Source organism: Saccopteryx bilineata, chromosome 6 (genome assembly GCF_036850765.1).
Source record: "Saccopteryx bilineata isolate mSacBil1 chromosome 6, mSacBil1_pri_phased_curated, whole genome shotgun sequence".
NCBI classification, from domain to species: Eukaryota; Metazoa; Chordata; class Mammalia; order Chiroptera; family Emballonuridae; genus Saccopteryx; species Saccopteryx bilineata.
The window spans coordinates 36885600-36908747 of NC_089495.1; the positions used below are offsets into that span (position 1 = coordinate 36885600).

At 50.1% G+C, this 23148-nt stretch overlaps 2 protein-coding genes and 1 long non-coding RNA gene across 15 annotated transcripts in view; 1 reads left to right on the plus strand and 2 right to left on the minus strand.

Moving 5' to 3' along the window:
- Window positions 1-10892, minus strand: part of MCF2L (MCF.2 cell line derived transforming sequence like) — a 198872-nt gene extending 187980 nt beyond the window's left edge. For 2 of the 8 annotated variants that reach the window (XM_066237340.1, XM_066237348.1), the window contains exons 1-3: window positions 9863-10061; window positions 3647-3743; window positions 2660-2826 (exon numbers count right to left, since the gene is read on the minus strand). In XM_066237340.1, coding sequence (XP_066093437.1) covers window positions 2660-2826; window positions 3647-3654 — 175 coding nt within the window. In that variant the 5' untranslated portion in view covers window positions 3655-3743; window positions 9863-10061. Of the gene's footprint in view, window positions 1-2659; window positions 2827-3646; window positions 3744-4997; window positions 5948-9862; window positions 10067-10639 lie in introns of those variants that run through there. The other 6 variants (XM_066237337.1, XM_066237335.1, XM_066237336.1 and 3 more) reach the window with 6 other exon arrangements.
- LOC136309206 (uncharacterized) lies at window positions 10415-15094 on the plus strand. The gene is made up of 3 exons (XR_010726260.1): window positions 10415-10598; window positions 14207-14294; window positions 14650-15094. It is a non-coding gene; the product is annotated as an uncharacterized lncRNA (long non-coding RNA).
- A 3008-nt stretch (window positions 15095-18102) lies between these two features.
- The window catches only part of ATP11A (ATPase phospholipid transporting 11A), a 150837-nt gene continuing 145791 nt past the window's right edge, over window positions 18103-23148 (minus strand). For 2 of the 6 annotated variants that reach the window (XM_066236820.1, XM_066236822.1), the window contains one exon: window positions 18103-22807. In XM_066236820.1, coding sequence (XP_066092917.1) covers window positions 22541-22807 — 267 coding nt within the window. In that variant the 3' untranslated portion in view covers window positions 18103-22540. The remainder of the gene's footprint in view (window positions 22808-23148) is intronic. The other 4 variants (XM_066236825.1, XM_066236823.1, XM_066236826.1 and 1 more) reach the window with 2 other exon arrangements.

The following is a 23148-nucleotide window of genomic DNA, read 5'->3' on the forward strand; positions in this document are numbered from 1 at the left end:
TAACCAATTAGAACTCATAAAACAAAACCTTTTAAAGAGTAAACATGTATCACAGTGGCATTCTAAAGCTCACCTATGCCACCTGACAGGCCACCACGGCTACTGGCATGGGTTCTGTCCCTTCACCTCTGCTGCAAAACTGCTAATCGTTACAAGTCCAACTTCTTGATCTCTCACACTCAAGTCTTCAGATGAACAAAATGTTCCCATGCAAATGCTTCCTTGTCTGACTCATAGCTTGTTTGGTGAAGTGTCTCTGACTGACACTGGTGGAACAGGAAGGACAGCCGGAATATGAACACAGGACTGCAGTTACCACAGACACCCGGTCACCTACCCCATCTGACGGGGGGATGTGAGAGCGGACCCGAGGCAGACTGGGGCAGACCCTGTCATTCACCCACGCTGAGGCACGAATGGGAGAGGGTCTCTCACAGGCCTGGCTTTTCATGCGAAAGCACCATATGACCTCCAGACAGCAAGAAAGCTGGGCAAAGCTCCCCTTGCTAAAATGCATTATGTGTGCATGTGCGTGCACGTGAGCACGTGTGCTTGTGTAGCTCAATGAGGGGAGAAAGAATAAGTCATCGGATGGTGGTATTACTCAGAGCTGAGAGGTACTAGGACATAGCTCTGCCACTGATGTCCTGAGCACCTTACACCCCTGGGATCCTCACAGCAGCCCCACTAGCGTGCTGCTGTCATGCCCACATGGTGGAAAGGTTTCACGACTCACCCACACTCACGGGGCCGGAGAGTGGCAACATGACAAACTGGAATTTGAACCTGGGCTTTCTACCCTTGAGTCGTGTTTCTCATCACCGCACTGTGACCTCATACTGCTCAGCTAGGGAGACGCAGTTAAATTAGGCAATGATTCAGGCAAGCAGGTTGATGATAGAGAGTCTCAATTTCCACTGCAGGTCAACTCCATCACAGCCCTCAGGCCCAAAACACAGGAAGTTCACTGGGGTTTGGGAAAGCCGACCATTGCTGGGTTCCAAGTAGTTACAGGCTGTTAATGTGCAGCCATGCTGAGCACTGAAATACTAGATAAACTTCCAGCCATAAAATCTGATGATAAATAGGGATCTGCACCCTTTAAATCATCCTCTTGTTTAAGGAGGAAGCATGCCTCCTTTCTAAGTCCTTCCCACAGAGCAGGAGCAGCAGCTTCTGGACCCTCTCTTCCCTGCGCTCGCCCAAGAAGTGCCCGCTAGTACTACTCACTTTGTCCTCACCGGGATGCATATGAGAGAGCCAGACTGCGCCTGGTAGTGAGTAAGAAAACTTGTTGGAAAGATGAGGCGCTCCCACCATGGGGAGACGAACTTAGAGGTTTAGGCTTCAGTTCTTGCTGGCGAACCATCCATGACAAGGGAAGTGACAAAAATCAAGTTACTAAATCTGCAAAACTAAATGCAGATGCTGGTGGGGCAACCCTCCCGCCAGCCAAGTTCAAATAGCCAACCGTATTTATAAGTGCAAGGGTCCGTCAGCAGAGTTGTGGCTCAGAACTGCTGGGCCCGGGGGCATTCACAAGATACCCCACAGAAGCAGACATACAAATGACAGACAACTAAAGATGGCACAGCTGTGACCCTTAACTCATGGACGCACGTAACGGGAAGAACAGTCTGGACACAACCTTGAGCAGGTGGCCAGGGGACTGCAGCACAGTCTCGGAACAATGACAACGACGTCTCGGCCCAACAAGCCCAACAGTGCAGGCTGGTTACAGCAAATGCCAGCTTGAGGCAAGGCCAAGAATGTGCCAGAGTTAGAACACAGGGAAGTGTTATCAAAGTGCCCAGATGAACCTCTAGCTGTTGGCTTTGGAAGCCGGCCTGGTTCTGGTCCCACTCCAGGTGGACACAGCGGCAGCAGCCCTGCATACTCACTGCCAGACTCATGCCTTCCCTTGGGTTGCGGGTGACCGCACTGGCCTTCTCTAATGAAAACGGTACTTTTGAAGTCAATTTGGGCGGAAATGGCAGCAAATAATTAAATGCAGGCAAAACTAAGAACAGGGAGCCGGCCACTTCTTTCCATTAAGAAATGCAGGGAGCTCTCAGATTAGCCAAGAAAGGGAGAAACGCACCCCCATGCTGGGATTACGGGGTCAGATTGAATTTTGAGGCATGTGAGTCCTCTCACCCCAGTATGTGCGGCTCCTTCTGTCCTTTGAGCATGGTTCACTGACTTGGTGACTGGTAAAAGCTTCATCACCATCCCAATATAACAACACACCAAATTTAAACAAAAGCTCTTGTGTTTTTGAAAACTGAAGCAAAGGCTGGGGAATAGTTCCCTTCAGGTGCACTGTGCTTTGTTTAAAATCCAAACAGACATTTCTCATGATCTCTCACTGAAACCAACTTCATTTAAAAATGCTAATTTAAATAACCACCAGAAAGGCAAATAAGCAAACATCTTGAGACATTCTCACCAGCGTGTGTCAGTTAACAGCTGCCTGAACTCTGAACTCAGTATACCTGCCCCCAGCACATGACCAGGGAAGCTCTGCGGTGAGCTGCTCTCCCAGATCTAAAACACAGCAGTTTCCTTTGAAAGCCGGAATAGCTAAGAACAAGACTTTTGAGTCCAATTAGTAGTAAAAAGCTTTAGGCTCAGAACAAAGTTTAAAACTGGCCTCTACCTTTAGCGGTCCCCTCTAGCTGATCTTGAACAAGCCTGATGACATCAGACACGTCAATCTGATGATCACCTTCTTCCGTTTTGGTCTCATTGGATCCTCGTGGTGAAGAACAGTTCTTGCTTCTAGTTTTCTTGCGCAAGATAAATCTCCAACAGTCAAACAGCAGACTGTGGTGTGAAAAACAGATTTTAAAAGAAAAATGAGGTCAGGCTGCCAATACACATTAGAGTTATTTCTTTGAACAAAGCCCAAATGACTAGATATAACCTTTAACAACATGTATTCTGAAATAGATACAGTGTTTAAAATTAAATTCATTCTTCTCCGATGAATTTCTACTGCATCTCTGTTCAGTTAACCAAGCAAACTTCTTTTATAATACGGAAGTAAAATAAAGGGGTTGCGTAAGCAAAAATATTTACTTCTGCTGCTTGAGAGAGAGCAAAGCCTAGATTTTCCCCTTGACAGTTAGGCTCCTGTTTCAAGGACATAAAAGCCCCTGGTTCTTCTGGTTTCAATGTCACAGCCTACCTCACTGAGCTGGCAAACCCTCAAAACCATGGCTGATGGCTGATTCAGATTACTTAAGAATATTCAAAATCCTCTAAGTAAAGAATGGCCTCAGAGGTCCAGAACAAACATGAAAATCTTATTCCTCCAGTGAAAATTTGGCAAAGCAATTTAAATCAAGTGTTTTGAAAGCAACCTTGAATTTAAAGAGACAACTAGTCACTCCGTCTCAAACAGAAGCCATCAGAAGTCACGCTGGGCAAGCTATTCGCTAAGTAATCACCAACTACGCTTCTTTTTACTCAAGTGTTTCAGTATGTTTATGATTCATTATTCCCTCCTGTTGGCTTAATACCCGGCAGGGTCCCTTCTTTAAGAATAAAGGTAGAAATAGTTTGACTTGAATAAATTTGACTTAAGCAGTCTTAAGACCTGGGTCTGCTTTGCTTGACCAGCAGCTCAAACAAGCACTCTCACCTTTCCATTTTACTGCTTGCATTCTGCTCTATCCATTGCAGGTGTGCTTTGGTCCCAGCCTCAAGCGGCAGCCCCCACCAGGACACCCTTACTGCCCCTGCAAAAGAAAACAACAAAAACAAACTGGGAGATTAGAAACAAGGGCCTGCCAAAGGTCACTGTTCTGCCTCTCCCCCTTTCATTCCCTTCATTCCCCTCATCCCTTCCTGCCGTTGTCCCGGGACAAGTCCAGGCCACTCCTTCCCCCCAGGTTCTCCCTGATCCCTGGCCACAGTATGACAGCCTGTGCTCAGCAAGATTCAGGGGTCTGGCCACCTTTCGGACGCCTGGGCAGTTTCCTGCGCTCTCCCAGAGCCAGCAAGCCCTAGGGAGGGGTTCCAACAGTCCGCCTACATGAGAACTGCGGCACTGAGTCTGGATCCTTCCAGAGAGGAAGGAGCCACCATAGGACTGGTCACACAGTTCAAATTCCAAACACGTTGGGGTGTTACCAACTCCACACCCATTCCTAACAAGAAGACATCGCATTTCTCCCATCCTCTCCTCTTCCTTCCAAAACACACAATTCCCCGGGCTTCACTGCCTGCCCTACATATGCCCTTCCCCTTGTTTCTGCTCACGCTGATGTTGGTGGGTAACTTGTTACCCAGATGTATCTATCACATCACTTTCCCAGGGATGTCTTCTGGGTTCCTAAATGTCTTTGCCCAACACCATCGCCAGGAGGCTTCACGATGGAAGAGAGGGAAGAGGAGAGCCATGTCCTGTACCCGCTCTCCTCTGGCGGGACCTTGCACTCTGGCATTTGTCACTTGTCCTTGGTTCCTGCGACATCTTTCAAAGAAAATCAGGCCATGCCTGGTGCTCTAGGTAGGGCACACACAGACTGTCAAGCAAAGCAGACCCAGGTCTTAAGACTGCTGATTGCTTAAATCTAGTCTTGACATTAAAAAGGAGGAAGATTTTCCTGATTAAAAACAAAACATAAATCCTGTCTTGTCCTCTTCCTTCCAGGTTCTACTGGGAGAACTTCAAACATAACAGAAGTTGACCGTGACCTTAAACTCCAGAAAGGACCAAGAAAAAAGGCCGCTGTGTGCTTGTGCCTCTGTTCCTACTGGCCGGGATCTGCCCCTGGCCCCTGGAGAGCTATTCACTATCTGAGCCTTTCCGCCAATCCCAGAGAGGCTCCTGCTGTTTCTGTTCTCTATTCAGCAAGATTTTATAAGTATCAGCATTCACTAAGTCTCAAGATATGACTGAGAAGATCCAAGGTTTGGTTTTAATTTAATTTGTTCTGAGAAGCAGAACAAACGCGCCCTTCACCTGACTTGACGTGGAGGCTACCCACCTCTTGGACAGGACAAGGTCCAGGGCTGCCTCGGCTCCCTGGCAGGTCAGCCCTGGGCACCCGAGACCGCTGGGTTTGGCTGAGGACGGCTGGTGCCAAGGGCTGGGGAGGGTGGGGCTTCTCTCCAAGGCTCCCTCCTCGCACTAGGATGGTTATTCTTACAGCTCCTTTAGCCAACAGGATCCCCCAAAGTGAAGGATGTCATGGTCAAAACAACTCCAAAACATGCAGTCAGACACAGGCACAGGAGAAAGTGGTTTCTCCAACGGTGGGCTTCCCAGTTATTGTAACCTTTGAAGCACAAGCACAAATCCAGACATCGGAACCACCTCGGTTGTCACAAATATCTGTTCACTTTTAAAATCTCAAGACTGGCACAACCACAGAGCAGCAAACTGGTCGATGCCCTTTGTACTGGTGTACCGTTTCCCACTGAGGAAGCCCTGCTAAGCGGCTAGGTCCAAGGTGAAGTGTCAGGAGCCCCACGGCTGGTCTTTGTCTCTTTCTAGAGCTCTAGGCGTCCTGCATACAGCACACAGATCAGAACCTGATCACCGGACGCCTGGATCTTGGCCAAGCCCAGAGGGAGATTCAAGTCAGCTGGCTTCATCGGTTCCTCTATCTGTTCGGCCAACATTCCAGCACACCTGCGTGGGCCACCTGGGTGCCGAGGGCACAGTCGTCAGCACAGCCCCACCCTCAAAGAGCTCGGAGCCTTCGGAGAGCCAGTCTGTACACGGGCCAGAGTTCCACGCAAACACACACACGAACATCCCGGCTCAGCAGCGCTCACGCTCCCAGCGCAGTCACAGGGCGCTGGGGGAGTCCAATGGAGGGAGGCGTGGGGGCTGCTCCAGCACGGGGCAGACTTGCACTCATAGGTCAGTGACAGCGTTGCTGTGAAAATCTGACTCTGCCTGTCCAGCTGCTTCTCAGGCGAAGCAGGAACACTAGAAAGATGCATTTAAAATAGAAATATTTCAACCAGCTACATTGCTGACACTCATAACTGCGTTATCAGTGATGAGTTTGCCCAAATTAAAAATATAGTCTTACCACTCATTAAAAAAAAAAAAAAAAAAAAAAAAAGGAAAGTTGCCCTAGGAAACGGACAGCTGAAGGTGAGGGGAGGTATGGCCGGCGTCCAGAGGTGGGGCCAGCTTCTTTCGCCACGTGTTTATCCCCTTACCTCGTCATCTGCTCCCCCACTGCCCTCTCTCCTCCCTTCCCCTCCATCCATCTCCATCCTCTCCCCCACCCCTCTGTCTATCTTCATCCCTCACTCACATTCTACCTGTCATGCCCATCTCCTCCTTCCCCTGGAGGAGTCAGTCCTGCTCCGCTTACTTCCTCTGACCCCTAATCCTGAGTAAGAGCTAGACAGGGAGAAGGGCGACTCGGCGAAGACGAAGACGGTTGTCATACCGCGGAGACGGGCCACGCTTGTCAGTGGTGTTCTCGCTGGCATCCACACCACTGCTTTCTTAGTAAATCTGGTTAGACTTTTGCCTTTGTTTCAATTTGGTAATTTAAATAATAATAAAAATAAATATTTTTCCCTTTCTCAAGAGATTGGGCTGAATGGGCCCCAACTGTGAGTTACAGCCAACAAACACTTCACTGACAAGTCCCAAAGGTTACCTGCCTGGTGCAGGCTCTTCAGAAGGACACTTGATGGCTCCCTGGCCACCTCCAGCTGGGAGGGACTGGTCCTTTGGGCTCCAAAGAGATACTAGGAGGTTCTGGGGAGGGGCGGTGGATTTCCTGTGGATTCTGGAGCTGACTAAGCTGCCATGATGCTTGATGAGTCACATTCAGGATAGGCCCCCGACCACAAAGTCAAGATGTCCAACCCTCCAGATGTCCAAGAGTTTCTTGGTAACCATGGAGTGTCTGAAAGCCTATCATGAGCTGGACGTTCTGAAAGTTTTATTTGAGGAAGCCGGGAGGAGGCATGGCTATGCGGCTGTCCCAAAGGAGAAAGTGCTGCAGACGGCCAATGCCAGCAGAGCCCACAAGGGCACTACCAGCATCCGGGCAGACCTGACCACAGTGCCGTCCGGGCCTCTTCCAGCTGCCCCAGGATAACTCCACCTGGTTCCTCGCAGCCTTCTCTGTAATGCAGGCACTCATGCCAAAGCAGTTCTTTCTGCAGATGTCTTGGTAAAGACATTTCCTACTGCCCTCTTCAAGGGAGAAAAGTCACCGAGCACCACCAGGCCCGCTTCAGATGTGGGATCCAGGCCCACCTCAGTCAGGTTCAGGGGACTTGGAGGGCCCAGGAGCCTGCATCACTATATCATTACATCTCTTTGATTATTACTATTACCCTCTAACTATTACTTCTCCAGGAGCCTCTTATAATCATACCACATCACCTAAATTGGGGTCCAGATGCTGTCAATCAGAAACATTCCAGAGGGTAGCACAGTATCCTCTCTTTCAGTTTCAGACTCCCTCTCATCCTTGTTACAAAAGTTAATTAAAAAACCTAGTGGTAGCCCTGGCCGGTTGGCTCAGTGGTAGAGCGTCGGCCTGGCGTGCAGATATCCCGGGTTCGATTCCCGGCCAGGGCACACAGGGGAAGCGCCCATCTGCTTCTCCATCCCTCCCCCTCTCCTTCCTCTCTGTCTCTCTCTTCCCCTCCCGCAGCCGCACCCGAGGCTCCATTGGAGCAAAGATGGCCCGGGCGCTGGGGATGGCTCCTTGGCCTCTGCCCCAGGCGCTAGAATGGCTCTGGTTGCAACAGAGCGACGCCCTGGAGGGGCAGAGCATAGCCCCCTGGTGGGCAGAGCGTTGCCCCTGGTGGGCATGCCGGGTGGATCCCGGTCGGGCGCACGCGGGAGTCTGTCTGACTGTCTCTCCCCGTTTACAGCTTCAGAAAAATACAAAAACAAACAAACAAACAAACAAAAACCTAGTGGCAGAGAACTCTCCTTTTAAAGTGACTGCAATTTCACGTCGAGTCACCAAGATGCCTTTCCAAGATAAACGTCCAGATTTTATTTAAAGTCTTCAACCTCAGAAAGGGAGCATGTCAACTAGAAAGTTGCTTGACCATCTGGTCATAACATAAATGCCATAAAGCCCAGTGGTGAAGAGCGGGGGATAAAGGCGAGACTCAAGATCCAAAGACAGGATTTCACCCAGCTATATTCTCCCTGCACTGCATGCTACACATTTAGTCATCTTTATAAGTTAAATGACTGTCCCCCTCCTAATTGTTCTTGCTGGTTTCTTGTAAGAAAACCTTGCCTCGACCACTCTTTAAAAAGAATCGCTCCAGAAGTTGGGTAGGTAACACAGAGAAAGTGGCAACTGAGTTTCCAGGCCTGTAAGCCCACCCTCTGAGCTGCAAGTCCCTCTGGATGGGACTTGACACAAGTCGCCAGTGTTCACAATCCTCTGAGGCAGCCAGGGGAGGAGTCACCCCCATTTCACATAAAGCAAAACTGAGGACGAAGAAGCATTGGTGTTTTCGACCATAACTGCACCCAGGAATGTTAGCCACCACCCAGGCCCCCACCCAGACTGTGAAGTCAGGACTTGGGAGGGTGCTGCAGGATCCAAATGGAGGCTGAAAAGCTAAGGGAGTCCTAAAATAGAGCCAAAAACCTCTCTTCCTATTGGTCCCATTTGACCAACTCATCCTCCTCTCCAGCCACCCAGGACTGCAGGACCGGCCTTTCCTCTGTCCCCCAAAGGCGAGAGGAGAGGCCGGCGGTCCCTGTCAGGGGCAGCTGATCTGAAGAGCTAGAGCAGAACTCAGAACTCAGGAGAATTTTGGTCTGAAAACTCAGGTCTCAAAACCAGCTTTGGGCCAGTCAGTCCATCGGATTTGCATATTGGAAGACCCTCCAGTGTGAGGGTCCTTCAAAGGGCCTGCACTCCCCACACTTACCAGCCAAGTGGGGTGTCCTACCTGCATGGGAGTGGGCTGCAGACACTGCACCCCCAGCAGCCCCAGGGGATGAGCTTCTATTTTTGTGGCTGAACCCTGCCACTGAGTGGCCACACATCCTGGGGCCTCCCACAGCCATCCCCTGCACATCCTGCCTGTGAGCTCATGGTCACCTTAACCCCTTCCCTGGTCAGGGCTCACAGGCAGTCTGTTAGGGCCAACATCAGGCCCCCTGCCCCTGAGTGGGGATGTTTCCAATAAAATAAAGATGGCAGTTGCTCCAGAAAATAGTCTCCCGGGTTCCTTTCCACCACCACCACCACCACCCCCTGCTCCACCATGGCTGGTGTTTAAGTGTTTAGTGCTACACAGGAGCCAAAGGGATGAAGAGCAACAGAGGTGATTTTAAAAATATGTGGTAGGAAAATCCTTGGAGTTGAATGAGAAAGTGACAATATCTTTTTTAAAGTGCAGGAGTCTTCCTCACTTTTTAAAAAGGCAAAGCAGCCAGACCTGAGGGGCACTGGTTAGGCAACACCCATCCAGCACTGCCCGGTGCTCACACCTGTCCCCAGCACTGCCCGGTCCCCACACCTGTCCCAAACACTGCCGCGTCAGCAGGTACAAGGCAGGAGCAGCTCCGGGAGGCATCCGCAGAAGGAGGAGAGGGCCCCTTGGGTGATGCCCGTCTGGGTGTGAGAGGACATCTGTGCACATGGGGCACGAATCCTCGGGCCATGTGGCTTCAGGACACCCTGGGAGAGCGCCCTCGATCCAAGCTCCCTGGGCAACGATCCCCAGGGCTCCCAGATGGGACAGAAGCGGTAGGGGCAGCGCGCGTGGGGGGGGGGGGGGAGGGGGGAGTCCCAGCCTGCCCAGAGCACAGTTTCTCTGCTTCCCGAACGCCCTGTCAGCGCCACCTTCTCCTGCCACCCTCCATCCATCCCCCACGCCCTCTGCACACCTGGCCTGGCCGTGGGATCGTCCTCCCAGTGGTCCTCCGTTCTCCGTCCTCCACGCCCGCAGGTGCCCACAGGTGCCAGCGCGCTAACAGCACCTCCTCCTGGGGCCGCGGGGCAGAGGGAGGGGAAAGGGGGAGGAGAGAGAGAGAGAGGAGGAGAGAAGGCAGAAGGAGGGGGAGAGGAGAGGGACAGGAGAGGGAAGGGACAGGAAGGAGGAGGAAAGGGGGGAGGGGAAGGTCAGGAGGGGAAAGTCGTAGGGGAGAGGCTGGGCAGCGGGAGCGAGTGAGAGGAAGGATGTCAGGAGGAGGGAGGAGAGGGTAGAAGAAAGGGAGGAGCCGGGGAGAGAGAGCGCTGAGAGAGGGGTGGAGAGCTCAGGGGGAAAAAGGGTAAAGGTCCGAGGGAAGGCAGGATAGGCAGGGGAAGGAAGGAAAGGGGAGAAAGCGGCAGGGGAAGAGGGCGGGGTAAGGGCGGGGGGGGGGGGGCAGGAGTCGTGACCGCGAGGGGTCGGAGGACTTGAGAAGAGGGAGCAGGTGACACCAGCCGGGAAGGAGACGGGCCGCTCCAACCCGGCCCTCCCCTCCCACCCCTGCGCGGCGGAGCGGAGACCGCAGCAGGCCAGCTGAGCGCAGCTGGGTTAGGGTCGTGTCGGGGGCGGGGTTCCTGCCCCTGCGCTTAGGGTGACTCGGGCCGGGACCCAGACCGCGCTCTCGGAGGGGCATGGGATGGACTTGGGGTCTGGTAAGGATTCTCTCCTGCCGACCTCACACCCTAGGTCGCACCTGCAAAACGGGGCTCCCTCGAGGGTCTGGGCCAGAGTCGGCCAGAAGGGAGACTGTGCCTCCTCTCTGAAGCTCCCGGTCCCACGCTGGGACCCCCAGCTGCCTTAGATCTTCCTCTGATCTCCGCGACTTCCCCTGAGGAGTAACCTGCTCTTCGCCCTCCCCGGTGCTGGGCTGGCCTCCCGGCCGGCTGTCCTCAGGATGGGAGGAGGCTGTGCCTGTACAGAGCAGACAGCCGCTGCACATAGGTCAACATGATGGAAACCAGGGCTCCGTAATCTGCTAGGACTACGGCTGCCCATTTTCAAGTCCTAGGGCGCCTGAGGTGGGAGGAGCTCACGGCATCGCTCCGTATTTATACAGAAGAGCCGCCCTGAGAGAAGCACGCGGGACCTGTACAGCTGAGCCTGAGTGGCTGCTTGGGAACCCAGCCCTGGAACACGTTTCCAAGAAAAGAAAAAAAACAAAAAACCCGTGCCTTTTAATTCTTGTGTCTTTCAAGATTCCAGGGAAATATAAATTCTTGATTAGAATTAAAAAAAAAAAAAAGATGAAAAGGTTTAGAAAGATTAAAACATCCCAAATACTGATAGAGGCATAAACTTTAATTGAGACTTTAAAATGGCTGCCATTTAGGGGGTAAAAGTGGGCAGCCCATTTGACTAAAATAAAAGCGGAGTTCTGACCAAAGGGAAATAAATAAAACCCCAAAAGAACACTCTAAGTGCAGGACACACCTCGATGAGAAGTCCTAGGACTGCCTAGCTGTGCCCAGGGGGTACGGCACACTGACCTGGGGTGGGGGAGCGCTTGGGCGCTGACCCGCGTAGGACAGCACCGCCTGGGGTGTTGTGGAACCTCAGGGTGTGCCCCGGGCACTGAGGTGTGCGGGCACCCTGGGGCCGCTCCGCAGGGGGGCAGGCAGGCTCTCCCTGCCTACGATGCTGCGTCTCCGGGCACCGCGCTCTCCTGTGGGGATTCTGGGACCGGTACTGGGTGCCACATGGGAACAGGGGCTCCTGAGTGAACAAGCCGGCAGGATTCACCGAGGAAGAGGGCAGGCTGCGCTGGAGAGGGTCTGGAGTGATTTGAGGGGGACAGGAAATTAAACCGGAGGGGACCTCTCTCTGCCCAGTGTCCCTCACAGAAGGAGCCTAGGAGACAGAACAGGTTCATTACTGGAAGTGTCCCCCAAACCTGTGAGAAATAGGTCAGAGTGGACCATCATGGTAGTTCTTTCCTGTTTTTTTTTTTTTTTTTAAAGACCAACGCCCCATTTCCCATGATAGCATCAAAGACCTGGTAACAGATTCTCTGACAGGCTATGTTAAATGTTGTTTAACCGAGCGATAAAAGTCCAGAGGGAGGCAACCCACAGGGCCTGCCCGGGAAGAGCTCTCTGCAGGGCGAGCAAGCGGAGAGCACCGCTGGTGCAGAAAATGAGGGGAAATGGCCAGTGACCTGAGCCGCGACCCGACCCCGTCGGGAGAATGTGTGCAGGATGCAGGCTCAAGTTGCATGGGGGGCACAGCGCAGACTCCACGCTGAGGCGCGTTCTGCCACCATGCACGGGTGCCCACCCAGGATCCTGAATAATCATCTCCCCACGAACTGGGTGTAATTGCACACCCCACGAACTGGTGCAGAACTGGCAGGCAGCTCCCTGGGAACCAACCCACCAACAGACCCCGCCCCGCTTACCTTCTCCATGAACGCCTACTGCTTTGGGGGCACAGTGAAGATACAGAAGATCAAACCCCAAGATTTCTGTGCTGTTCAGAAAATTGTAGGGCTAATTCTAAAGTTGAGGGACTTCAAAAGGAAATGAATTTCCCCAAGAACAAAAGCCCAGCTCAGCTTATCACTGTTCTGAGCAGTGCCCTGCTGATGTCTGGCTTGTTATGGCCGGATGATTCCTTTGTGACTTTCTGTGACTTCCATAGCTACTGAAGCCTCAGTGAGGCACAAGGAAATTACCGCACAAAGGGGGTTCTAGAAAGTGTACGGGAGGAGCAGAAACCTAAGGGATAACTCGCCCGGGGTCAGGGGTGGGGGTTATCACATGCTCCTGGCGCAGAGCAGGGCTTCTCCGTGCCTCACCATCTTTCTACATTCAGAGCATGTGTTCACTGTCTTGGCACGTGCGTGTTCCGAGCTCTGTCCTGAGAGGTGGGAACTTGCAGTTCGTTTGCTGCCGGTTCCACATCAGTCACAAAGACAGAGCAAATCACATTGTATTTAGCAGCGTCTGCAAGGTGTGAGGATGGGTATCTGTGGTCCTTTGTGTTTGGAGTCCTTCAAAGGCATCCTCCTTTGGTCACTGTGCCCAGTAAGTAGTTGAGAAAGGTTCACCTGCTTTTCAGAGTTTTCTCCAATTTCTCTAACTTAGTGTTTGAAACTTGACCATTTGAGATTAAATTCTTTCTATAAAACACTGCTCTCAAAAGAAGTCTACAGTAGAAGAAGTAATAACTCCTTAGCTGGTAAGCGCTACTGTTCTCCAGAGGAGTGGAAGGAAAAGCAGGCAGGACACCGGTCCTCCCTTCAGAAGACCCAGGACCCTCAGCATGTCTCAGAACCTGCCCCGCCATGCTGGGTCTCGGACGGGAGGCAACAAACTGGGACACACTGGACGCAACTAAGGGCTGCTTGTTGGGAGTCCTATGGCTTCAGAGAACCTTGGAAAGGGAAGGGGGGAAGAAAAACATTATCTTCTCTGGCCCCCCATATTAGCAGCAACTCTGCTTGACCCTGACAGCAGCCATCCCTCCCTGCCTTGCTCCTCCCGAAGGAGGGCAGGCGTGGGGTCTGAGTTTAGCAGTTGCTCTGCCGGCCAGCTCCTGCTCCACGGCTTCCCCCAGCTGGCGCCCCAGCCCACAGTGGGAGGGGCTCTCCTCCAAGTCCGCTTCTGAAAGCAAACGGCCAGGGCTGGCCTGGCTGCCCACAGCCCCAGCATCCCCCTGTGCCCCAAAACGCTGGCTTGGCAGGGCAGGTTGGATGGGGCCCAGACCCCTCCAGGCATGGGGCTTGTTCAGGCAGCAACACGGTGCCAGGCCCTGGGCTGGACACTGGGCTTTCACAGGGGACAGAGCATGGTCTGCAGGTCCGGGGAGCTTACCTCCCAGCATCAGGGCTGTGAACACAGATCGGGCGGGGGAAGAAGACAGGACAGGGCGCTGCAGCGTGGTGGGGGGTTCCCTGGAGCTGTCCCAGTGAGGCGGAGATAAAAGCTGATTTGGGTGGGCTGAGAGGAGAGTGGCATGCAACAGAGACAGCAAATATAGACAGACACATTTGGAAGACTTTTTAAAAAGAAAGCTGAGAAATGAGTCGGCGGCTGATGGGAGGCTTTAGTTTCAGATGGGCTTTCTGGTGCTGATGGGGACAACTGAGTGGATAGGGAGACACTGATGCCACATTTGAGAATGGGAGAGATTGCTCACCTGCCACAGATCACCTCTTCCCTGTTAGGAGAAAGGCTGATTTCTGAAGGCATGGTACAGCCACGAGGGATGGGTTACATTCTGATTTCTGGTCTTCCATATCACGGGCACTCTTCTTCCTCAGTCAGGTCCTGCACGCCAGCGAGGTGCCTTGTCAGGCTCAGTGCCCCAAGAAGGACTTGCATTCCAAGGAGGACCAGATGGAAAGTATGGTAAGTACTTGGTACAGCTCCGGGTGGGGATGTGAGTTGTGGTGTAGCTGAGCCTTGCCCCCAGTTAACCACCTGCCCGCCATCGGCTCAGCTCTTCACAAGGCCCTACAGACGCAGCCTCTGCCTCGCCAGACTGCTCTACAGCCAGACTAAATGTCTCAGTGCTTCCCCAAAACAGTGGTATGGCTTGAATTGTGTTCTTTCCTTCCAAACTATGTTGAGATCCTAAGATCTCCATTGCCCCAGAATGTGACCTTGTATTACAAAGGCAATTTTTATTTTAATAAAGTCATTAGGGTGGGCATCTAACCCAATATGACCAGTGTCCTCATAAAAATGGGAAATTTGGCCACAGACATGAACAGGGAGAATGCCATGAGAAGGTGAGGGCAGAGATGGGTGCTGTGTCTCCAAGCCAAGGAACCCCGAGATCACCAGGAGCTGGGGAGAGCATGGACCAGATTCTGCCTCGCGGCCTCAGAAGGAACTAGCCTGCGGACACGTGATCTGGGACCTCCGCCTTCAGCACCTGAGACTATCAATTCCTATTGTTTAAGCTACCTCAGGAGCAAATGCAGTGAGCAAGCAGGTAGCTTGTTTTACCTTGCTTCTGTTGAGTGCTGTAAGATGCAGATATATTTCCAAGTAGGGTGGCCATTTCTGTGCTCCCTGCTTATTCTTTTATACTGATTAGGCACACAGTAGCTATCTACTTTTAACTGTAGGAAGACAACCTGCAAATGTTGATAAAAACAGCAAGGTCTCAGCTTTGATACATTCATTTAATGCCACTGGTCAATATTTTAACCATCCTTTTCCCCTTACCACATATATATCTTTTTGCTTAACTAGTTTATAAGGAGGAACTATAATCATTCATAAGTGAAACAAAATCTTAGCTAATTAAAACATCATGTTTATTTAGATATTTAGCTCTTATATTTTGAGATCCCATTTATAGCAGATCTTTGGAAAATTCTAAAGGTATTATAACTATCTGAAATTCTCGAGGACATTTTTATTCTTAGTTAAACGCTCTCTCTTTCTTTAAATCTTGTGAAAACCAAATGAATAAGAACACTGATGAGAATATTTTTTCAAATTATGATTCTGTGTAACTAATTTAAAAGGATAATTTATACTCAATAAGTAATACATCCATCCAGGAATCCATATTTCTCATTAAAGTTTTAACATCACGCATTAGGTCAGCGTCTGTCAATAAGCCCTGGGGTGCAAGGTGCCACCCTCTATGACTTCCAGGGTATTGTGATTTCCCTATCTTGCTAATGGGTCAACAGAGCAAACAAAATGATGGAAGATGGAGACAGGTTGCCTAGAATAATCTGCTATGGTCAACGAGTGTATATATCTCTGGACACGAGCAGCAAGCATTTACTCAAGATCCACCTGCTTTAGCCATGACATTTGTCCATTTATTGCAGGGCAGATACCTTCAGTAAGGAATTCTTCATCTGATTCATAGATGGGTTTTTCAGATTTTTGGGGGGGCCTCCGTCAGGTTTAAGACTTGTGAATGTTGATGCATTAGAAATCTGTTACCTCATTAGATGTTTCTGAGTGATTCTCATAACTCCCTGAATAATAAAGAGGTACAAAGGTGAGCATTTCCCCTGAAGAATATTATAAATTTGTAGTGGTATCCTTTAGTGCAAGAAAGGAACTGAGAAACTGTGTTCCAAGACTTTTCCATGAAATAGAAAGCCTAATAATGTGCGGGTGTTGATCGAGCCGGGACATGACCCAGGGAACTGAACAGCTGTGCAACCCTGTGCACACAGAGGGGCGGCACTGGCTGTTTGCACCCGCTGAGCCTCATGCCAATGTGCAGCCAGCCACTTGGCTCACCCCAGCTGCCAGGGTTAGAATGGTCATACATATTTAAGTAACTAACCTAAAGCAGGTATGGAGTGGACAACAAACAGCCAGTGGCACGGAGACCCTAGATTCACCTGTGGCATTTACTTCCTCTTGCAGCCCTGGCATTCCATAGTTTCTTGTTGGCTACCAGGGTTTGGTCTGGGATAGTGAAGGTCACCCATTCATGAAGTGGGTTACTCAGTGCTCACTGTGTGTTTGCTTGGTGACATTCCAGGGCTGGGGAAAAAGTCCCAAATTTAGAATTGCAAATGGCAGAGCCTGACTCAGTGACTCCCAAGGCTCTGGGCTGGTTCCTGAGGCTGTGACACCTGAGCAGAGCACAGTCAGTCCCAGGGCCAGAGAAACCATTTCCAGGGTTCCTCAACCTGACTCCACCCTTGTTACCCAAGCAGGTCAGAATCACAGAACCAGGTTTTGAGCAGGAGGTAGATGACCAGCAGAGGAAGAGAGGTGCAGGGCTGGGGGGGGGGAGATGGGTATTGGGGGCTAAGCTGCAGGCCCTCCAGAGACAAGCAGGGTGTCCCTGCATGTTTAGGCAGTGCTCAGGATCCGACTGATGGGCAGTGCTGCGTGCACATTACTAACTTGATCTCCATCATATAAGACTTGGGACATGTAGGGTCTGAAGGCCTGGAGTTTGGACAAGAGGAAAGGGAAAATCTAGATGGAAAGGGGAAGCTTAGACCTCAGGAACATGGATGAAGGCATGGATCTGGGGCATGACAGTCAGGGAGGGAGGGACGGACAGAGCATTAAGAAACCCAATATTGTGTTTCCTGTTGTGTTGTAGTAAGGTACCAAAAAGCTGCAAAATTAATAGATATCAATGGGTCTTTCAGTTTTAAATCTAAAATAAAGGTTAACTGAGAGCTTCTTCTCTTTCAATGGGAAACAGAATTTACATACCACCCTACATTGACTGAAGTTCCTTCCCCTTCCTGGAATCCTGGGAGTGACATACCTCTAGGCAAAGGAGGGAAGATGAACCCTGAAAGATTATAAATATCTTTGTGTTACCTTAAAAGTCTTAATATTTTTGTATATCCCCTAAACAAATGTTGTAAGCTTGTGCCATGACATCATGCTCTCCCCAGCCTGTGTGTGATCAAGGCTATATAACCAGCCCGAGATGTATCTGGCACACATGGTTAGGGCTTGCAACTGCCCCGTCAGCCATAGGCAGCTGGCATATTTAATAAATCTCCTTCTTTAATAAAATTCTTCTAAATTTGCCCTGGCCAGTTGGCTCAGCGGTAGAGCATTGGCCTGGTGTGCGGGGGACCTGGGTTCGATTCCTGGCCAGGGCACACAGGAGAAGCGCCCATTTGCTTCTCCACCCCCCCTCCTTCCTCTCTGTCTCTCTCTTCCCCTCCCGCAGCTGAGGCTCCATTGGAGCAAAGATGGCCCGGGCGCTGGGGATGGCTCCTTGGCCTCTGCCCCAGGCGCTAGAGTGGCTCTGGTCGCAGCAGAGTGACGCCCCGGAGGGGCAGAGCATCGCCCCCTGGTGGGCAGAGCGTTGCCCCTGGTGGGCGTGCTGGGTGGATCCCGGTCGGGCGCATGCGGGAGTCTGACTGTCTCTCCCCGTTTCCAGCTTCAGAAAAAGAAGAAGAAAAAAAAAATTCTTCTAAATTCATCTGGACTTGGCATTTCTATGTAAACCCACAGAATTGAGGTACAAATCCTTTACAACAGTGTGGTCCCTTAACCCACAGCTGGGCACCATGACCTCAGTGAGCACAGGGGGACCCTGGTGCCAGCAGGGCACGGAGGAGGCAGAAACCCCTCCCCCTACATATATATATTGTAGGGGGCTGTCTCCACAGCTGTCCACTTTATCATCTATCTGTAGCAGAGATTTTAGTCAAAGTTCTCAGATGCCTTTTATTTATAAAGAAACTAAACGGGACATTTTTTTTTTCTTTATTGCAAGCAGATTCAAGTCTCTTTAGATAATCTGCAGAAAAGTCCAATATAATTAATATTAAGTCATACTTTATCTACAGAAATAAAAGTTAAAAACAGCATACAAAATAAATTTTACAGAAATGTAAGATTTGGTTTAATTTACAATTTAACATTTCAAAGCAGGTTAATGAATTATTATCAATTAAATATGTTTAGAGGCTGATTTATCTTAAATGCACCTACTATATTCAATAATTTAAAAATAAATTCCAGTATTTATGATGATGACAACTATAGATTCCATTCCTGTTAAATACATTTTTGAAGATTCTCTTTTATTACATTACATAATCAACGGACATTTTAAACGGCAATGCAGACACACATTATAATTTTAAGTCAGAGACAATATATGCATATTAAAATTATGTATATTTTGATACGGTAAAAAATAAAGCTATATAAACTGATCTTTAGATTTTTTTTCTGCAAAAGTAGAATCACACTTTAATAACACTTCCAACACATTGTCATTAAAACTTTATAGACAATATCAGAATGATTCTTTTACCTATCCTCTAGCTAAAAAAAAAAAAAAAAAAAAAAAAGATGCATTTGCCAACAGAACTTCTTCCTGTTTTTAAAGTTATAAATGGAAAACTTCCAAACAAAATGTAGAACACAAGAAACTGCATACCAATGTGTGATACTGAGTTGTCAAATAAATACTAATTTTAAGATAAAGTAGAAGTGGTTGCTTTAGGTTATTTCTAGTCAGTGCAAAACAAGTAAACTTAGTGGTTTGAGAGAAAATGGCCAGAACATTTCCTTAGGTTACGCTGAACATTTGGTTGATGCCCAGCAATTAAGAGTAGTGATAACAGCATGGGTGAGACATTTTTGTAATTGAAATTGCAAAATCTCACCAGGACAAACTAGAGTTCTGTAAACCTGTTGTTGCAGAAGCAGGTCGTTTGCAGCCCCCTTCCCTAGTCCAGGCTCTGCCACCGCCACCGCCAAGCGTTACCTGGTCTGCATCCACGCTACTGAGTCAAATGCACAGGACGGGGTTGATACGGGCTCTAACAGGAATCGCCAAGAGAAGGGTACCTTTCCTCCTAGCTGCCCTGTGGCAGAGGGCCAGCCTGTGTTCCTGGACGCTGCAGCTGGGAGTGTCCAGGTGCCACTTTCTGTCAGGGGGCTGAAACTTGCTGAAAAGGAGCTTAGGCCAGGGCACTGCTGCTTGGCTCATCCAGCAGCTCCCCTTGAATGCCTGGGGCTGCCCTGCAAAGCCTCCTGTGTCCCGCATGGTGGCCCCTCGCAGGATCTCCTCAGGAGGCGGGGTGCTTGGGGCTTGGGGAATGTGTGTGTGCGTGTGTGGTTGTGTGTGTGCCTGAGAACGGGCACCTATGCAGGTGTGCGGCCGTGCAGGGCCGTGGAGCTGAAAGCAAGACGAGGTGATGTGGCTGGGACCACTCACGCTTTACAGATGACCTGCTGCCGGATGGCGTGCGGGTTCAGATCCAGATCGTCTGACCAATGTGGGGAATTAAGAGTTAACACTCTATGAACATACGCAGTCATGAAGATTTTCAAAACTAAAAAAAATGCTTCAAGTTGATATTACTTGCTTTAAAGTCAGTTTAAGGCAAGTAAATGCTAAATGCTGTAAGCTGAAAAAAGTCACATTAATATCTGAATATCAGAGACATATCTGAAATGTCATTTCAGTGGGGCTCTTCTCTTCCTCCTTTTTATTTTTTTACCTCATGCCCCTTATCTATATTCCAAATGACCAGGAACAGTCCCTTCACTTCCCAAACAATATATTTTGCAGTATGTAAAGGTTTGGTGGCTTCCATAATGAGACTTGAATTATCAGAGGTAAGTGGTACTAACTATCTCAATGCAGGTGGAAAGAAGATACCGAACCATCAAGTAAGACGCTTCTGTTTTAAGGCTGAAGGATGGAAATTAAAAACAAAACAAAAAGCAGATGAAATGGCAATGAACTGTGAAGAATAAGCATAGCAAAATATCGTGCTGCAAATACGCCTTTCAACTAATCACTGCCACTGGAAACACCAAAAACGAACAGGTGCAGAGAATAAAGTCAAACCTGAAAATTCACATTCATCAGCTATTGAGACATTCGGCCAAAACTCTCACCGGAATTTAAAGTGGCCATAATTTCAACAACTTAAAAAATAAAAGCTTTAAAAACATACTTTAAAAATTAGATATGGTTATGTTAACAAATAAATGAATAAGAGATATAAACAGCTATGAAAATACTTCAGTGCAAAGGCAATTTTAAGATTTCTAAAAAAATACATTACAAAGAATTTTTTAACTAAACATACAGAGAATCTGTCCCCCCCTACAGGTATTACATTTGTACCCATATTAGGTTCTTAAAAACGGCTGTAAAAATGCACACACCATTGTTTGTGGGGTCTAGTGTGGGCCAGAATGGCCAAGGGCTGCCACCACACACAGAACTCGGGGATGTGACAGGACAAGATGGGAACTGGAGGGTGAGGCGAGGAGGGCCCTCGGGATGGGAATGGTCCCCTCCTCATTCTCTGTCTTATCTAAGCCAAACTTTCATCACTTCGTCTTTGGTATGTTTATATTTCACCTCAATTTATCCCAACTACTTTGTGTTCACTGTTCTTACTGTTAATTTATCCCTTACATCAAATAAATCTTTTAGGTGAGACAGTATACAATCAAATTGTGAAATCTGAACTTCATCTAACACCGAACATCTCTGAAGCAGACTGTCCGTGTTCCCTCACCAACATCCCCAGAACTTCACAGCATGAAATCTGGCCGTAGACAAGGTCCCTGCCTTTAGCTCAGCTTCCGGGTGATGCTTTCCTAAAAAGGCATCCGTTTTAATGTCTGAAGTTTGAATCTCAAACTGAAATGTCTTCTTAATGGACCATTAAGGCTATGTCGACTAGGATATTCCTAGAAATAGAAATACCAGCACAGAAAAGTGACAGGGAGTTTACAACACAGCGGCCTTCTGATGGTTTATCCGCTGGATAGTGCGCTGAGACAAAGGAGAGATGGAACAGAAAGCTCAGAGCAAGGCTGGCCAGAGTGGCAGGGGAGGCGGATGGTTTATCCGCTGGATAGTGCGCTGAGACAAAGGAGAGATGGAACAGAAAGCTCAGAGCAAGGCTGGGCCAGAGTGGCAGGGGAGGCGGATGGTTTATCCACCGGATAGTGCGCTGAGACAAAGGAGAGATGGAACAGAAAGCTCAGAGCAAGGCTGGGCCAGAGTGGCAGGGGAGGCGGATGGTTTATCCGCTGGGTAGTGCGCTGAGACAAAGGAGAGATGGAACAGAAAGCTCAGAGCAAGGCTGGGCCAGAGTGGCAGGGGAGGCGGATGGTTTATCCGCTGGGTAGTGCGCTGAGACAAAGGAGAGATCGAACAGAAAGCTGAGAGCAAGGCTGGGCCAGAGTGGCACGGGAGGCAGCACTCCAGGAGGGCGATATTGCTTTTTAGAAGTGACAGGCCATCTTGCAGGCAAACCCGTGTTGGCCCGAAATAGATTCTGGAAGGTGAACACCGCCTCTAGAGGTTACCTCTCCACGAGGACAGTGGGAGGGGGTCGGCTGGCACAACCGACATCTGTCCAGGGCTCCCCAGACCACCCCCTGTCCCCTAACACCCATGATATAGACATTTCCCCACAACGGGAAACTGACAAGCTTTACCCTCGGGATTGTGAAGATAAATATCTCAAAACTGATACTGGGAAAGCTTAAAAGGACAGTATATTACCTATTCCCCCCACGTGACTATTTTCTCATCCCTCCACTGAGGCAGCTAGGGGACAGGAAAGGAGGAGACATGGAAACACTCACAGAGACTCCCAAACATACAGGGGTGCCATCTCCCGCAGAGAAGCAAACTGAATCAGACACACCCTGACAGTCAGTCTCAGGCTGTGGGGGGTTCTGAACAGAGCAACAGTATGGTCTCCGACTAAGGGGGAGGGGATGCACGGCTATCTGGGTGTCGTGCCAAAGCCAAAGTGCCGGAGGGTCTGGAGGAGGAGAGCGCAGAGGCCAGACCCACTGGCCCCGTTGCAAGGGCGGTCACATCTGTGCTTAAATGGTGGATGGCAGTGTGACTGCCACCCGCGTGAAGCTGGACCACTGATCACCAAGCAGAGGTCCTCCTCTGGTGATGCCAGTGGTGGAGAGGACGGAGGGCACAGCCAGAGACCCTGGCCCGGAACGGATATACCAGGCCCTGGGCACGTCCCAACCAAATGCACGAGGCCGCCAGGCCCGTGTGAAATGAGGACCCAGACCGGCAGCCTGCGCACTCCAGACAGGTCCTGCTGCCTCTTCCCATTCCTTTGCGGGCAGAGGACAGGCACACGCGTGCACAGCGCACACACTTCGCCGTGCGGTTCTTAAAGGCTTGAACATATGACCTGTCTGCCGTCTGTCTCCCCACAGGGCCCACGGCAGCAGGGTCTCCAGCTGGGATGGTGGCGGCAGGTTGAGACACCGATGATGGGAGGGAGGACCAAGCACTCCTTGTTCTCTGGGCACATCGTCACCTGTCTGGAGCAGAAGCCTGGCTGCGTGGCCGAGGGGCTGGGGCTGTGCAGAGAAGCAAGACGGCGGACTTCCGAGAGGCGGTCCAGACCCCTTGTGCTCGTGCTCTGTCTCTGTCTCTGTCGGAGAACAGAGAAGAGAGAGTCAGGACCCTCCACAGAATCCCAGTAACAACGATCTGATGCAATCACTGTCATCGCTGCCTGGGTCAGACTCCCACTGCAGGACACCAGTCAGGTGGCGTCGCTCCCCTGTGAACTACGGCACAGAGGCAGCGTGTGAACCTTGGGCCGGCTACGAACCCCTCCCCTTGCTGGGCCCATCATTGGGTAAAGACAACGTTCACAAATATGCAAAGTCCCAGAGAGTAAGTTTGACTCCTTTAAAGTAATAGTATTAACCACCCCTCAGAGACTGAAGTCTTCATTGCACTGATTGACTATCTCACTGTCTTTTTGCA